Source organism: Epinephelus fuscoguttatus, linkage group LG4 (assembly GCF_011397635.1).
Source record: "Epinephelus fuscoguttatus linkage group LG4, E.fuscoguttatus.final_Chr_v1".
Classification (NCBI taxonomy): Eukaryota; Metazoa; Chordata; class Actinopteri; order Perciformes; family Serranidae; genus Epinephelus; species Epinephelus fuscoguttatus.
In genome coordinates this window covers 43729708-43748024 of record NC_064755.1, presented here as the reverse complement: position 1 = coordinate 43748024, position 18317 = coordinate 43729708, and the positions used below count along the sequence as shown (strand labels likewise).

Sequence of the window (18317 nt, the reverse complement as noted above, 5' to 3'; positions counted from 1 at the left end):
CCAGAACACATTGGAGGGATTACATATCTCGTCTGGCCTGGGAACACCTCAGGGTCCCCCAGGAGGAGCTGGAAAGTGTTGCTGGGGAGAGGGACGTCTGGGGTGCTTTGCTCGGCCTGCTGCCCCTGCGACCCGGCCCCGGATAAGCAGATGAAAATGGATGGATGGCTGGAGAAATTAATCATTTCAGTGCAGAGCTACTCAGAGCTTTACATCTGTCCCACAGACAATATTTTTGACCTAATACACAGTCACAAAACAAAGCTTGAAAGAAGATCAGCTCTGCACTCAGGATTTCTAGGAAGTAGGCTGTGATATGGTGCTGGTTATGGTTGCTTAGCAACTTCAGATGCAACCTGCCTTCACGTCCTTGAAAGTTGGCACAAAGTAGTAGTAACAGCCAGCGCCCGACCTCTCATTTTCCAGGTGGTTAAAGACACAGCATATGTACAGCCCCTTATTACAGTTCTCTACCAAGCCTACTGAGAAAAACTGTTGCTACCACTGAGAAACTGAGCGAAATCACAGCATAAACTTGTTATAATAGATGATAAAAACTTGACTGTATGCTGCTGAGCATGTAAAGCATATCCCTGAAGCTATTTAGGAACAACACACTTGTACTAGCGTGGTTGATCCTGCTGCTAGGTATGATGAATTATTTTGTAAGATGTGATTGGTGGTGCTTTTGTGAGCCTGCACGGTGTGGACACCCAGTGGAAATGATGAAACTGCATCACAATATGAGACTTGGTTTGTTTGATCACTCTGCTGATGGAAGGTTGACACAGACCCAAGTTATCATTGCTGTGTGTTGCATTTATTCAAATATCTTAGTCTTCTGATCACTTTACTTCTGGTGTTATAGCATTATTACTTTGGGTGGGAGATGTGAGCGCAGCACTAATGAGATCAACCACAAACATTATCCCTGCACCATCTAATCTGTAGCTTTTCATTTACTCAGTCATTCAGTGTTTGGAGAATATTTCTCTGACCTCCTCTCATTAAGAAACTCTTAAGCTTCTTTAAGTCCTCCTCCCTGCTCCTAACAGTTTTTTACCTTACAAGCTCTCTTACGGGCTGAGATGCTGTGTGAACAACTTTCATCTTTACCATGACGTAGTCTTAACTTTAAGGGAAAATTCTTAGAAATCGTCATAATTCTGAGAATTTCTATAGAATTTCTTCACGAGGAGCAACTCGTAGTGCCAGGAAGCTTTGTGCATACGGCCCCTGATGTTTTGCTGGACTAACTTACTTTATCAAGTTTTGAACTTGAGGTTAATGAAAACAAGTCTGTGATTCTGATGAGATAAGTCATTGTGGTCTTTGGCAAGTTGTGGAGAGACTTTGAAAAAAATCATTTTTACCCTATACTGTCTCCGTTCTTACCGACTGGTAAGAAGACAGAAGTAAGTTGCCACTAACTTTGTGTACTTCTGCTCTTGAAACACACAGCAGAAAAAACAATTGGTTTCTCATTCACATACATACACCATCACATACCAGTGATGGTAAGCTTTACCCTGCATTGCTCAAGACACACTTTTCTATGAACCCACACTTACTGTAACTAGGGCTGGGCGACATGGCTCAAAAGTAACACTGCAAAATTTTAAGGCTATATCACAGTACACAATTTGTATCTCAGTATTTTGAAAACGCTTCTAAAATAGTGTAGACTACTAAAACACAAAACTATTAAATGAACTACAGTTACAATAAAGCAAAATAAGTAAGGAAGCTACTGTCGTGATAAAGTTAAATAAAATACTGTTATAATAAAGTTAAAGTATTGTTATAATTAAAGAAATCAAAGCAGAATCACTGGTGCTTTTATTTTGAAGCACCTGGCTCATCTCAACCACAAGTGTTGATGTTCTCGAAGCTTCTGGTCAACACTTGGGTTTTAGCAGTTAGCACAAAGTTACACTGTTGCTGCTGTGCCTTAAATGTGAGGATTTATTCACTGTGAGCTGGAAGCACACTATATGTGCCAGTCACAGTGGTGCTCCAGGGTCACATAATGTGACTAAATAGTAGAGTTGTACTGATACCGATACCAGTATCGAAGTTGCCTCCGATACTGCCTAAAATGCAGTCACAATCAGGTGGGGATCTCCTTTAATGTTTTCTTGATGTTGTGTTCCATATGTGCGACTGACTAATGGCTGTTTCTTGCTTTTCCTTTATAGGTAAAAAAGATGAGAAAGGAAAGAAAGGTGAGCTTCACTGCTTCAGTACCGTGAGTTACCTAATATGACTCTGAGTGGATGTGAGGGTTGTATTAAACAGCAGCAGCTTCAGTTCATCTGTCCATCAGTGACCAGAGGCCGGCTCGTTCAGCTGGTCACTGTGTGCTCTGGCTCCTGGTTTCCTCATGGTGGTCCTGAGCTGTAGAACAACAGCTTTGTGACATTAGTTTCATCCATGGAGCTGCCCTCTTGTTCATGTTTTTGTTCACGTGTCATGTTGTTGGCTGTATGAATGGTATGTGTATGTTTTTTTTACGGTGTTGTGTGTGTGAAGTGTGTAGTAGCCATCAGGCGGTCACAGGGAGGGGTGGAGGGAAAAGGTAGATTCTTGAACGCATCACGATTTTCCCTTGAAAGTCTATAACCCTACATTTACCACCTAATTCACAACATTATGATTGCCTGTATGATTTTGTAAGTCCCGCCCCTTTGCGCTCTGTGCTCCAGTAACAGTTAAGCAAGCTTTGAACATGGCAGAATCTCGGCCAACTTTCCTCTATCTTTTCAAACAGGACATTTCGGTTTGAAAAGGATAGGTAGGTTGGTTGCTGACATCATTTTAAGATGACAAGAATCATCGTAGTAAAGAGAGACTAACATCAGGTCAGCACTAGATATGTCAATGGTTAACCGCTGATTGGCTGACCACAGAGAATCTTTTTGACCGGTTACACATGTCCGTCTATGGGTTCATTTTACTACTCTTCAGTTTACTGCGCTGCTCACACCAAAGTCTGGTGGGAGCAAGCTAGCGTCAGCTAGCGGTGCTGCTTATTCAGCCATTACAGCTAGTAATGCCATCTCAACCCCTGTGGAAACATTGCGGCCACACCCCCGCTCTCCCACCCTCACGCCCTCGCTCGTTGGCTGTTGATACGGATATGTTTATTCAAAATAGTTTGGAAAATATTATGGTGTATACTTCATAACAGGACAGGACATTTCTGTTTTGTACAGTGGATCATTTGGAGAGGTTTTTGTTTTTGCACTTTATAATTTGATCACCTTTGCTGTTGCTTTCTGGTGTTTCAAACCAGTACAGGCTGGGCACCATGTGAATCAGGACAATCGATAGATCAATAAAAAATCTATTTTGCTTTACAAGAGGAGGTTCTGATCAAAGATCCTGCAGGAGAGCAGGGACCAGAGTTTCCTGGTCCCTGGCAGGTCTTCCCAGTTCCTTGCGGTCCCTGTGGTCCCACATGGTGCAGTGTGTGTCCCATGGTCTGAGCAGCAGCAGCAGGTGCTCCTGACTCTGTTGATGGTGATTAGGACCAAGCAGATTATCGGCCTTAAGCTCGGCAGCTGCTTTCTTCTCCTGCCTGCTGCTGCTGCCTGCCTGTCCACTAATAACCTCATTACTGAGCTGGGATCAGCATGCTCACACCAGACACACACAGAAACAAACACACACACACCTGCAGATACCCTCACTCTCTGTCACTGAGCCGCAGTGTCAGTTGACTCTGACAGGGCTGTTTATTAATGATCCAGAGGGGACAGAGATGATGTGGTGTGGCTGGTTAGTTAGCTGGTGAGTTTGTTAGTGAGCTCGGCTCTGACTCATACATGAAGGCAACCAACACAGCACAACAAACCCAGACTGGGATTACACACACACCACCTACCTGTTCACACACAACATCACAGCCCCACCCTCCACTGGTCGTCCTGTCACACACTTTGACTTTTAATAATGGCTAACAGTACTGCTGATTTGGCCTGATGAAAATGTCAACTGGTTGTTGACATGTCTGTCTATGTCTGATGGACAAGTGGACAGTATGACCTACACGCTAACGACATTTACATGCACAGATTATTATGGTTTTCACCCTCACTCTGAAAAGACAGTATTCCTACTGAGCTTGTAACGTAAATAAATACCTACTGATATTCCTGTTTACATGCAGCTGTGCAGACTCCAATTAACGTGCTCTAACATGTTGTTCATCATGTCAAAATATGGTCTGGTGCTGCAGCTGGAGCAGCTGGTGCCATTGGTGCCACAATAGGATTTTTTCAGACTGAACTTGTTGGACTGTGTGAACACACCTCTTTCGTTCCGTGAAATACCTTCTTGAAAAGGTCGGCGTTCCAATATTTGCCTATACCCATGAACCTGTTGATATCAAAGTCCTGTTGAAACCAGGTGTGTTTCTCCTTCATACCAAAAATCTGGGTTTATCTTAAGGGCATGCATGTCTGCCCAAGCCTTGCAAAATGTTGGCAACTTGGCTTGTGTACAGCATATCATGAGCTGAATGTAAACAGGCAAGAGATCGTGTGTCACAAACTGCAGTAAAAACCCCCATTGCAATGTGTATTTGGAATGTGCTGTATACATCTCCATAGAATGCTCCTAAAATCAGAATAATATCAGCATATCCCACGTGTCTCAAGCTGAAAACACGCCGGCTCATCAAGCGACAACCAGGCGAAGTTATTACTACTTTTACTGAAAGATCTGCACTTCCTCCACCTCTGCATCAGCTTCAAATCATGTGTAGACAGCCACTTATTAAACTTGATTTCTCAGCTGAAGCTCTCCAGAGCCATGACTCGCCAGGAAGTATTTTGTTTGGTCATTGTCTTTATAATGACGGGATCATCGGTCATTTGGCTCAGGATGTTTTTCAACCTCAACAATGAGTCTCTCCTCGTCCATTCGTTGTCACACACGAGACACAGCAACAGCTACAGAGTTTTCTTTATACATCAGTGGTGAGGAAAGGTGTCGAGGTGCTACAAGAGTAGAGAAAAAGAGAAAAAACAGAAAATACTAAATTCAGAGCGCCATGAATCAAATTCAAAATATAGTCGTGTTCAGAACAGGGCAGCAGGATTATTGCCAAAATGATAATCATGATTGTTTTGCTGTTATGATTGTTTGAGTTGATGCTGGACAAGGACGAGGATTAATGGTACAGAAATGTTAGTGATGTCATTCTTCTTGGCCTTCATGCGTTCATCACACAGCAGATTGTTGTGTTTTTCAAGTGGTTTAGCAAGTTAGCTGTGTTGCATTGCAGCACAGACACGTCTCATGCACTCTTTGCATATTATTTTTTTCTCTTCTATGTCCAAACAAGAGATGATGATGGTTGATGTTGTTTGTTTGGCCGTCTGCAGGAAGTTTTTTACCGCTTTGCTGGTGCAGAGTGCACGTGTAGCAGCACGACAGCTCATCAAAGGCTTGTTGTTAGTTCAGGGAGTTCTTGATTTTATATTCAGCAGAGTTTCTACGAGGGAGCACACATTTTAAAGGTCAAGGTCATGGTCGATCATCTTCATTTAATTGTGGGAAGCCAAAATCGTGATTATGATTGATATTTGATTCATTGTGCAATCCTAGTTTGGATTAACGGAATATTAGTATGTATGTAGGAGTAGTCACTGACGTCATCATCTTCAGGTCCTGCTGTGTGATTCTTAGAAAAAGTGTACCAAATGTTGATGAAGGAAATTTTAGTGTACTGTAATTTATGATCGGACAGGAGGATGTTAATTTTTGGGCTGCTGTGGTTGCTGAGATAGTTGACAGTGCCTCCCTGTTTGCTAATCCGCTTCTGTTTTAATTTGCTGTTGATACAAACTCCACACTTCCTCCGAGTTCACATGTTGTCCTGATAAATTCAAGATAATGTACATTTCCAGAGTGTAACACTTATCAGGAACAGAGTCATGTCATTCTCACCACTTTCTCTGTTTAACACAAAAACGTCTGTCAATCACTGTTTCAAGCTGATTCTACAGTTCAGATTTTTCAATTTTCATCAGGTCACCATCAGTGAAATGCAACTCTTCCTGCAAAGCTTTCACACTGAAAGCTAGAGAGCTAGAGAATGCAATTTCTAAAGAAGATGCAGGTGTGACTGCTGCATGTTGAAAAGCTGACGCTACACTGCAGAATGTTGAATAATACCATTAATGTATGACTGATGTGGAATATTTTAAGATTTACAGTCTCAGTTAACACTGAGTGTGATGCGACAGTTAGTGAAATTTAATTCACTTTAAGGGTCACTGTGTCAAATGTGTAAGTCTGATTGCTTCCACAGCAGCATTGTTAAAAACAGCACAAGTTTTACTCAATTTTGACCAAAAATAATGTATGCAGAGTGAAAATTGTGGGCGTGACAGTGAGTTAAAGAGAAATGTTTAAGAGGCTCTCTGCACTCTGACAGTTGAGTCCTCCACTTTGGCTCTGAACGTTCATCTAATACAAACCAATATAAAAACCTGAGAAGGGCATTTTTACCGAGCTCCAAACAAGTCTGAATATTTCAGAAAGTTTGCACGCTTGTCCTAATTGAGCTGAATATTTTGATGTTTAAAGGAGATTTCTATGTTGAAAAATGTGGCGGGAGTAGCGTGACAAAAGGGTGGGCAGAATTTTTACGTAGAATAACACAGGGTTTGGAGCTTTGCAGCATTCCCACCCAATAATCCTTCTTAAGCTTTTCATGTGAAACATCTGCAGGAAGTGTTGATTTTATTGACAGCTCTTAACAGTGACTGGAACAATTTCTTCTACTCTTCTTCTACCATGTTTTTACCAGACTCTGCCATTATTTGAATACTGGCTTGAATTTAAGAATGTATGATTGACCTTTATAAATAACATTGACTTGACTTTACGTATCAGCAGCAGGAGTTTTGATGGTTTGTGTCCAAACACCTGAATGTTTTACTGACCTTATGTGTCCTCTGTAGGCAAAAAGAAAGAGGAACCCACGGTGGAGATGCAGCCGCTCAATGATGATGGAGAACCAGAGAAGAAGAAAAACCTACCAAAGAAGGAGAAGTCGGTCCTCCAGGGGAAGCTGACCAAACTGGCTGTGCAGATCGGCAAAGCAGGTACAAAGAGTATCAGAGGAATGATGAATGTCAAATCATCTGAGGGTTGAACACCACCTTTCTGTTGGGTGGAGTCCACAGTCCTGAGTTCCTCCAAAATGACATAATCCACTAGACATTTTTTGTAAAGGTGAACCCACCACATCTATGAGCTCGGGTAACTCACCTCCATCTCGCTCAGTGCTTTTTGTGTTGGTGTGTGTAAACATGGTGTATTACTGCTTACACCGTGATGTGGGCTGATCTGTTGGACCCAATATGTGTTTGTACTGACTAGAGCCAGTATCTATCAAGCATCATGGAAGGAAATCAGTCCTACGACAGATATGTAGTTCTGCTTTCAGCCATTCAGTTCCAGAGGTGTCCTAACTCTTTAGGAGTTGCAGGAGAGACGTTCATTGGTGAAAAAAGCCGATTAAAAGAAACTGTTGTGACTGATTTGCAACAGTGATGATTCTGTCACAGCTGGACAGTCAGTCTTTGATTACGTTTATGATGTAGATTCATTCATTTATAGATTTATTAACAGATTCATGCAACTTTGGTATTCATCTATTTCTGAACTTATTTCAGTTTGGTTCAACAGTGAGGAGATATCTTTACAAACAAATGAAATTTTCCCCACCTATGAGGACACTTATAAAACACTTAAAAAAGGTGTAGTTAAAAGGTGAAGTGGACAGTGGAAGAGAAGACTCCATGTTCTCTGTGAAACGGTGACCACAGTCCACAGAGGGTTTGTGACATTGGTCCAGTGTGGTGCAGTGCATTCTGGTCGTAGTGGGCTTTTTACCAAACTTTTGATACATGTCTTCAGACCAGCTTCGAAAACATCACCTCATTTCTCTTACAGTCTGCCCATTTGTCCCAGCACTGCACGTGTGTCCTTGCTTTAGTCCTTAGATCAAAGATCACTTTTTCCATAGAATATTGTTCCTCTTAAATGTCCATCCACTGTCCTGGACTTTGAGGGTCATGTTTAAGCTACTTCCTAGTTACGGCCAGTATAAGGATTTTTTTCCACAGATAAGTGTCCTTCTTATAAATAATGTCCTCAGGTACTTATTTCACTTACACAATCCATGGGTCCCTGAGGATCTGGAAATCTAAAATTCCCTCAAGGATCAGAATAATCTTAACCCAGAATGTTTGTAGTTTTATACATGACCAGAATATGACTGGTTTAAGTTTTAGGTCAACTCTCAGCAGGATGCTGAAGCATGAGTGTGATCCACCTGATAAATACAGGCCCAGAACACTCCTCACTTCTCTGCACTGTACACAACACGTGTTGTGCTGATGATCAGGTTTACAGCTGAACTAAACTGACTGAATGTCTCTGCTTCTCTTTGTCTGTCTGTCTCTTCCTGTCGTCAGGTCTGTTCATGTCGACCCTCACCGTCATCATCCTCATCACTCGCTTCCTGATCGATACCTTCTGGATTCAGGGAGTCCCGTTTACCAATGAGTGTCTGCCCATCTATGTGCAGTTCTTGGTGAAGTTCTTCATCATCGGTGTGACGGTGCTGGTGGTGGCGGTGCCTGAAGGTCTTCCTCTGGCTGTCACCATCTCCCTGGCCTACTCCGTAAAGGTCTGTTTGTATATACAGCATTTAGGGTTGTCAAAAGTATCGATACTCTGAAAAGTATCGATACTCAAACGCTGTATCCGGATACAATACTAATTTACAAAAGTATTGATACTAACAGTGCATGCCACCTCAGCGCCTGTCGGGTGCGCGCGACGGGTCCGATGGACACGCGCTGTGCAGGCAGCGTCTGGCAGGCACAGAGCCCTCGCTGCGACCAGGCTTGTTGTCGTCGCTGTGCATGCATGCACACATTTCTGTTGCTGTAATATGGCCAGCGCGGCCGCAGGAGGATCAGAGCAGCCAGTTTTGGTCAAAAATGACAAAGGAAAAAGCGCTCTTTGAACATATTTAGTGAAGTGAAGACAGCACGCTGCAGATGGCAGGTACAGCCCCTCCCCTCACTAGCAGCTGAGCAGCTGGTGTCGCCAGCATCAAACTAAAATATAATTTCTAACGTTAATGTGGGAGCTAAGCAGAAAACTTTATCAGTCATGCCCGTCTGTAACATTAATAGACAATGTTAGTTTAACAGGACAACACAATTATGCGTGTCTGAAAAGTTATGTTAACTGTAAAGTCACAGATTGAAACTGAAAAAACGTTTGGTTTCTCCCGTAACCCCTGGTTCTCTGATCACATAGTGAGGTAGAAACAGGAGCATCCTGAGCCTAAACTACCAACTCTATTTGATCAGCAACAAAAATATGATGCCAATTCACCAGAAGCACAAAAATAAACAGGGCTGTGGATAAATACATTTGTATGGACAGATCTTGTTTCTGGTTGTTATGTATTTTGGAGGGATTTTTTGTTGTTATCATTGATGTTACTGCTCTGATCTTTATTTAAAAAATGGCATGCCTCTTAATTTTTTGCTGCTGTATCAAAAATGGTATCGAGTATTGAATATTTTCCTCGGTATCGATATCGAGTTTGAAATTTTAGTATCGTGACAACCCTAACAGCATTATACAGCCCGTCTCTCTGAATGTATACAGCTTGTCCACAGCCTGCCAGCCTGAACACCTTCAGTCTGGTCATGTTCTTTTCTTTTTCCTATTCTATATATGATTTCATAAAAACTGACATTAGATGATTCCAATCAAATCTGACATCTCATCTGATATGTCGAATAATAGTTCTGATGTTATTTAAATGTTACTTTAGCACTCAGTGGGTGTACAGTTTTTACATTATTGTTTAGTGCCGCCTTAGTCAGAACACTGACCCTCTCTAAAAGTACCAATAGGCCCATTTGACCCTCTCCAGATGATGCTGGATCAAACACCCTTCCTTCTGTAAATGTTTTAGTGAATTCCGAGTAAAGAGCTCAGACTCAGCTAACGCTGCTTTCCTCTTTTGTCAGAAAATGATGAAGGACAACAACCTGGTCCGCCACCTGGACGCCTGTGAAACAATGGGCAACGCCACGGCCATCTGCTCCGACAAGACGGGCACCCTCACTATGAACCGCATGACCGTGGTGCAGGCCTACATCTCAGGACGCTACTACAAAAAGTTGCCGCAACCAGAACAGATCCCTGCCACTGTTATGGACCTGCTAGTCCGGGGCATCGGGGTCAACTGCGCCTATACCAGCAAGGTTATGGTGAGCTGTAAAAATAGCCGTCCATTCAGGAAGCTCTGTGAGTTAAGCATTTGGCTGAGAGAGCAGGTTGGTTTGGAGACTTGCCACAGCAGCTCAGGACTGATCACTGCCTCCTGGATCCACTGCACAGATCAGAGCACAAACAGTCATGATACAACATGGTTTAATTAGTCTGACGATTATTTTCTGGAGTAACTGATTAATTGTTTAGTCTAACAGTGGTTCTGAACCTGACGTTTGGGACCTTCTCAGGATCGACTGAAGCCCCGCTCAGACCAAAGATTCATGATGAGATCAAACTATTTTATAACATTGCAGAGAAAAGCTGTGTGTGAACTGTCCGGTCTGAGCTTGACTGATGGCTGATGGTGTCACCTGCGACTCAGCTTGTCAAGTTGCCAGGGGCTGGTTTAGAACGCAGGACACATCACCTGTTTTAACAGCCAATCAGCTTGTGAGGAAGTCAGCTGGCCAAGTCTGTTACAAACTGTCAGCGGACTGGGTGACAACAGTCCTTCATCCTCACTGAGTCCGTCTCATTTACATCCCCACGGCTGCTGACATGTTGGCCTTCGTCTTAACGGTGTGTCGTGTTGGACAGCGAACGGTCGCTGACACTGGCTGTGTACATTATACACACACTGCCCGAGGCATTGACTGATTAATGTATTGGTTATTTAAATTATGGTGGTGTATTTATTATGAGTACTGTTCATCTGAAGCTCAGGCTGTTTCGGTAAGAAAAGTCTGACTGTTTTGAATCATCAGTTTATTACAGTCAGTGTATTACACACAGTAGATGTCAATTGGCACGTCCTCAGTTTGGAGAAGCAGGCTTGAGTTTGACATGGAAGCTAAGGATTGTGCTGTATTTTAGCCACCTAAAAAGTCCCACCTAAATAAATCAATACCAGTTTAAGTGTGTGCACTATATTGAGAGTTGTTTTTTTTTTTTTTACTGTTTTACCTTTCTGTCAGACAGCCCATCCTGACAGGAAAGCTGTTAACGGCTTCAGTTCCAAGTCTAGCTCACTGAGCACAGAAGCTGCTGGTCTACTGCTGCCTTGATCAGTTAGTTAGTTTGTGTTATTATGTGACTTTGGTGAATCTGATCGAACCCTTTCAAACCCAAGTCACACAACTGAATAAACAAAATAACTGATTAAAGCAGCTCCTGTGTTCAGATATGTTAAATCACTGTTTGTCTGGCTTTGAAGAGAACAATGAAAGGGCTTCATTTTCCCGTTGCAAATCACTGTCTGACATCAAGATAAAGCAGTGAAATTATTTAAATATAGCATCACTTAAACTCGTAAAGATCTTTTTAGGTGGGACTTTTTTTAGTCGCCAAAATAGTTTTTGTACCCCATACAACCCCACTTCAAAAAATTGGAACTATTCCTTAAAGGACTTTGTTAGCAAGCACGTCACACATGAGAGATCATGGCTAGAATAAAGGATACTTTGCCAGACGGCTAAGCTGTTTGTTGTAGGTTTGTTACGTATATGCCAGTTTCCTTTGGTGTATCTGGCCCTCGACTTTGTGGGAGTCACTTTTTCAACATCCTTACACTGAATCTGTGGGCCTGTCACGTGTGGTCAAACTGTCCCAGTTTCAGTAGTGACTGACGTTAGGTGAGAGAGAGTCAGAGTGACAAAACAGTCACTAAGTTTAAATGTCCCTGTCTGAGAATATAACAGACAAGGGCAAAGAATAGCAAAAGAACTAAAAATAAATAATGTTGAATAAGTATGTCTTGATTTTTTGGGGATATTTGGTATTTTTTGGCTATTGCATGTATGAATTTAGAAAAAAACAGCATTCAAATAGTAATTTGGACATTGATTACCATGGCAACAATCGAAGTTTCAAAGCATTCAGGTCAACCCTGGTGCACTCAGGGTTCCTGTGGATCCTTGAAAAGTCTTGAAAGGCACTGAATTTGTTCATCTAAAAATAAGGCCTTACTCAGTATAAAAATGTCTAGAAATGCTAAGACATGGGAAGTAGGATTTCATAAATTATTTTTTCTGCTATGGTGTGTAAAATTTCAAAAATACTTGGTAACATCTATTTTGCCAGAATGCCTCTTGCATTAATGGGACGCAGATCAGGGAATTGTCCCTAACCCTTATCAACTGATGTCAGCTGATGTTTTTTTAACTTACCTTAGCTGAAGGAACCCTGCACAGTTCGTTCAGGGGAGAGTCATTAAATATAATCTGGATCCATAAAGAGCCTAATAAGCAGTTAAAATCTTCTACCTGAACAAAGTGTGCTTAACTCCGAACAAGCAGACAGAGCGCAGCCAGTAGTCTGGTCTGAAAGCTGTTGAAGATAAACATTTCCTTGTTGTCATTTAACCTTGAAGACTGAACGCTGTCACCTGTTACGTGTGTTGAAAGTTCTGTCTTGATATTGCTGTTGTGTTGATGTTTTTGTTGTGTTGTTGCAGTTTTAAGTTCAGATCCCACATGATGTAAAGAAGCTGATTTGTCATGAAAAACTAAAATCGGTGCTGTGATTTAACCTCCTCTCTGCTGCTGCTTCCCCAGCCTCCAGAGAAGGAGGGCGGACTGCCTCGCCAGGTTGGAAACAAGACGGAATGTGCCTTACTGGGATTCTCCCTCGACCTGCGCCGAGATTACCAGACGATTCGCAACGAAATCCCAGAGGAGAAACTGTTTAAGGTCTACACCTTCAACTCTGTGAGGAAGTCCATGAGCACCGTGCTAAAGAACCATGATGGCAGCTACCGAATGTTCAGCAAGGGGGCCTCTGAGATCCTGCTCAGGAAGTAGGTTTACCAGCCGGTGCTCACACAGCTCTGTGCTCAGTTAGATAATGATCACGTGACTCTTTCCTCTGGTTCCAGGTGCTGTAAGATCCTGATTGCCGACGGCCAGGCCAAAGCCTTCAAGCCTCGGGACCGAGACGACTTGGTGAAGAAGGTGATTGAGCCGATGGCGTCGGAGGGCCTAAGGACCATCTGCCTCGCTTACAGAGACTTCCCCGCCTCTGATGGAGAGCCTGACTGGGAAGACGAGGCCCACATCCTCACCGGCCTCACCTGCATCGGCGTAGTTGGCATTGAGGACCCTGTGCGACCTGAGGTATGGTAACAGGTCTCAGTAAAGATGCACACAGTGCGAGTCACTACTTACAGAACATCTGAAGAAGAGTTCCCTGAAACTGTGTAGTCCATTCTTATTTTAAGTGTCTGATGTAACAGTACTTCACAAGACTTTTTCACTGGTAAAATCACAGCCTGTATTTAATTAAGCATCTCAGAGGAGTGAAATAAATCTGACTTCTATCTGTGCTGATACTGGGAGACCTCCAGAGGTGTCTGATGGAGGAGTGATGAAAGCTTGATGACCATGAGCTTATTATAACTGTTTCAGGTGCCAGACGCCATCAGAAAGTGCCAGCGGGCCGGGATCACTGTCCGCATGGTGACTGGAGACAACATCAACACTGCCCGAGCCATCGCCAGCAAATGTGGCATCCTGCAACCTGGAGATGACTTCCTCTGTATGGAGGGCAAGGAGTTTAACCGCCGGATCCGCAACGAGCTGGGAGAGGTCAGACAAACACAGACTGGGCCAAAGGACAGCACTGTCCGTCGTAAACGGGGCCTTAAGTCCTTTGTCGATTTTATTCTTCATTTGACGACCCCATGACTTTTCCTCTAGCTCCACCATCATATCATGTTCTTTTAAGCTCCTACTGGCACTGTACCGTTTCTAAAAAATCTGAAAATAATGAGTCTGATTTTTGTCCTTTTCTTATTTCCTGTCCTAGAAACCTTCTCTCAAACCCCTCGGATTCTCTGTGACTACTTGTAGGCTCACTCACCACTGCTTCCGGGGACACTAGCAGCACTTAGTTTGATAAACTCATTTAAATAAAGGTTTTGCAACTAACTCTTCATATTTTCTCGGATTGCAGATTGAGCAGGAACGCATCGATAAGATTTGGCCAAAGCTGAGAGTCCTCGCCAGATCGTCTCCGACAGACAAGCACACTCTGGTCAAAGGTTAGAAACACTTAAACCAGGTCAGGACAGACAGTCAGACAGATGTAGGGGTTAGAGAGACGGGGAGAAGTGAGACAGGTGAGGCAAAGGAAAATGTATTTGTACGGCACAATTTATTCATGAGGCAGTTTCAAAGCGCCCTCTCACGTCTAAACATCAAAATAAAAAGAAAACAAACTTTAGAGGGGTGAATAAAACATAATGGGCCTCACTTATAAACAGAGCACATGCATGAATCTGTGCTTAAACCTTCAACAAACGTTTATGCACAAATCTGATTTATCAATATTCTCTTACCTGAATTTGTTCGTACTCTAAATTTAGAACTGAAGTCTGTCTCGTGGCATTACAAGTGTTTGTCTGTGTAGTGTTTTTTATTGGGGTCTGACTGTGGGTCCTGCCACGTTGCTTTTTAGGTCAGCTGGCTCACCTGTTGTTACTGTTGTTGTCTTGACAACGAGCATCTATAACTTTGTGGGAGGAGCTTCTGAAGGAGCACGTGTATTTTGTTTGGCTTTTGAGTTTGATTATCAACAGTCCTTCTCCAGAATCACAGACTCCACCTTTATTACATGCGTAGAAAAAACTTACCCACTTTCTCCATGACACACCTTTGGGCAAACACATTTCCTTATATGGAGAAATGGGGGTGCGGCACTCTGCTGATCGTAAATAGCGAGCACGCACCTGTCAATGATTCTGATTCACCAACATACGCATGGTGGTAAGAACAAAATCAAGCGCCATGAATCTGACGGTACTTTTACGTGTACACTTGTTTTATGCTCAGAGTGAGAACATTTATCGGCACTTGTTAGTACAAGAGAATTAAAACACAGCCATGAAAACAAAAGTGATAAACACAGCAGAGACAAGCTGAGTTTCAGCAGAGTTGAACTGTATCTTAGACCCTTATGGTCCATAACTGTGTCTCAGCAGTGTGTCTGTCTGTCATCAGGTATCATCGACAGCACCGTGCTGGAGCAGAGGCAGGTTGTCGCGGTAACTGGAGACGGAACAAACGACGGCCCGGCCCTCAAGAAAGCAGACGTTGGCTTTGCCATGGTAACCATTGTAGCTGATGTCATCACAGTGCTTTGTAACATTTAAGAGTTATTTATAAAACAGTAAATATAGGTAAAATATAGTAATCAGCACATGACAATGAACTTGCTCTCATCAGCTGATCTGAAAAGTCAGGAAGGTGTGAACTTATTTCACTGTTTTAATTAAACAAATCGATTGACAGCTACATTTCACTAAAATTATATTTTATGATTTCATGTGACAAAGAAATTGATTGATTGAACTTACCTGTAAAATGTTTAATACGTAATAAAATATTCAGATATTAAGTTTATATTAATTTGCTACATTTTCAAGTTTAAAGAAAAGAAACGAAACTAATATTAAGATGAACGTTGAACTTCCTGTCGTCCTCTGCTGTGATCCCGCCCCCTTAGACCTTTAATGTCCTCTCTCCCTATTCCCTAACTGTGTGTCCAGTGCAGTGACTGTTTTTAAAGATGGATGAGGCATCTTCACTTTGCCCCACTGTACAAAAATGAAGCCAAAATATCTCAGGTACTGCCACTGTCATCTGGAGCCAGAGTCTGCACAGTAGTGATCTCCTCCAGCAACTAGTTTCTATTCATACACCCGTCCAACCAATCATGAGCACACCGATTGGCACGCACAGCTCTCAATCGCGACATCAACCCCCCCTTTTTATAGCTTCAAATACCTAATTAAAACTTACCAGAAAAACAAACACTTGAACAAACATCAGCGTAAAAATGACGACCTAAAATGACAGAACCATCTTTGGAAGAAGAATGTATTTGATGTGTACTTTGAGTTTTTAGTTTGACCCGTCCAATCTGCTCACATGTTTTGTTTTTAGTTTTGGGAAGATGTCATGTCGTCAGTCTTTTTATACAGTCTGTGTTCGAGTGTCAAAACATGTGGGCGTCTACTGTCAGTCATCGCAACTTGAGAGATGTGTGTCGCACCGCACAGAGATGTGTGAGGAGCATTTAAATGATCTCATCATGTCCCTCACATGTAGGCTGACAGCCAACATGTTCTCACACCCAACTCGTCAAATCCTGGTTTGGTCAGTTTTTCTTTCACGTATACACATGACATGCTAGGTATCAGGACATTGTGTTAATTCACGCTAGTAATATGAATAATGTCTTTTCAAAATACACTTCCATTCTGGGGCGTCGGTGGCTTAGTGGGTAGAGCAGGTGCCCCATGTACAAGGCTATTGCTGCAGCAGCCTGGGTTCAAATCCAGCCTGTGGCCTCCTGCTGCATGTCACCCCCCGGTACCCACCCGCCGTGTCCATTAAAGGCAAAATGCCCCAAAAATATCTTTAAAAAAAAATACACTTCTATTCTCACAGGATGCACAGTCCCTGCTCGTTAGATGCATGCAGTCTTTGTCAAAAGAAACTTAAATATTGGTAAAACTCCTCATGTCTACGATTATTTTCTTCTGCAACAGAAGCACATGGTCAGGTTTAGAAAAATACATCAAAGGTTGCGCACAACAGTCACACAGGAAGCGAACACTGGCCCCCTGAGTGAAAGTCCACTGATTGTTGGACCCATCCACCACCCCTCCCACCTGCCCTAAAGGGACCTTTAAGTTCCTTAAATTACGTTGCTGTCTGGTGACGTTATGCACTGGATTGTGCCTTTTTTCATCTGTGTGTGATGCTGAGTCCTGACCCTCCCCATGTAGCAGCCGTGGTCCAGGCCCGGGGTCACTGCCAGGTTTAGTATAAGGTTTGTGTAAGCTAACCTATGTGCTGTGTGTTCTGCAGGGCATTGCAGGAACGGATGTGGCAAAGGAAGCCTCTGACATCATCCTCACAGACGACAACTTCAGCAGTATCGTGAAGGCTGTGATGTGGGGCAGGAACGTGTACGACAGCATCTCCAAGTTCCTGCAGTTCCAGCTGACAGTTAACATCGTCGCCGTCATTGTGGCGTTCACCGGAGCCTGTATAACCCAGGTCAGAGCCACCTGACACCGCTGATACCTGCATTAGGGGTGGACCAATTAACAGCAGTGTTTGACAGTCCAAGTGACAGTGGTGACTGAGAAGGGTGTCAGATAAATATCCATTAATGCTGGCGTTCATTTGTGTCGCCAGGTGTTTCCATCCTCACAACCAAAACACCAGAGGGCTGCACCACGCAGCGAGATTAGTGGCTTAGCGGGGTATGTTGAGTCTACGAAGACGGCTCTCTTTTAACCTGGCTAGATCACCATGGTAACAAGATGATGCTGCAGATCTAACCTGGTCAGGACCAGTTTATGTTCCGAGTTTCACGTTAAAATCAGCTAAAACTCAACTTTCACAGCTGATTCAAGTAGCGTCACTCTATAGTTAATGTCAGATTATGAGTGAAACACTGCGCTATAAATGCACCTTACTTTTTGTGTATCTATCACAGTCAAATGTTGTTATTAATCAGGATGATGTTTACTTGCATATGAAATACAGCACAGTTCCTTCAAAGCATATCTTAACGTTACCACTTAGAATTATGTTTTGATGTTTGATCCTGATTTGCTGAAGTTACAGCTGATACAACATTAAATAGTCGACTGGTATTTATCACAGATGATATCCAATCAGTAAAACTACAGTGATTTCCACTGGGACAGTGTCAGTATATGTAAATGCAGTTCTTGTGTACAGCATTTAAAACTGCTGCATCAATTACAAAGTTTAAGAGCTGTAAGATGTGCAGCTGTCATGTTAGAAATAAACAGAGCAGTAAAATAAACACATTCACTTGTGAAATCACAGTGAGTAATTTTATGACATCACTCCTCTCTCACTTTAATCTAAGCACCAGTGTTGCTTTTTACTGTGACACTTTTTTAATATTCTTCAAAGGCGGAAGTAGACGACACGTGATCAATGATCTTCAGATGA

The 18317-nt window shown here is 42.7% G+C and overlaps 1 protein-coding gene across 1 annotated transcript in view; it reads left to right on the top strand.

Moving 5' to 3' along the window:
* LOC125886737 (plasma membrane calcium-transporting ATPase 1-like) overlaps positions 1-18317 on the top strand; it is a 49402-nt gene that overhangs the window by 23524 nt on the left and 7561 nt on the right. The window contains exons 7-16 of the mRNA XM_049573029.1: positions 2199-2225; positions 6975-7118; positions 8496-8710; positions 10077-10319; positions 12876-13117; positions 13196-13433; positions 13725-13904; positions 14272-14359; positions 15318-15424; positions 17193-17384. Coding sequence (XP_049428986.1) covers positions 2199-2225; positions 6975-7118; positions 8496-8710; positions 10077-10319; positions 12876-13117; positions 13196-13433; positions 13725-13904; positions 14272-14359; positions 15318-15424; positions 17193-17384 — 1676 coding nt within the window. The remainder of the gene's footprint in view (positions 1-2198; positions 2226-6974; positions 7119-8495; positions 8711-10076; positions 10320-12875; positions 13118-13195; positions 13434-13724; positions 13905-14271; positions 14360-15317; positions 15425-17192; positions 17385-18317) is intronic.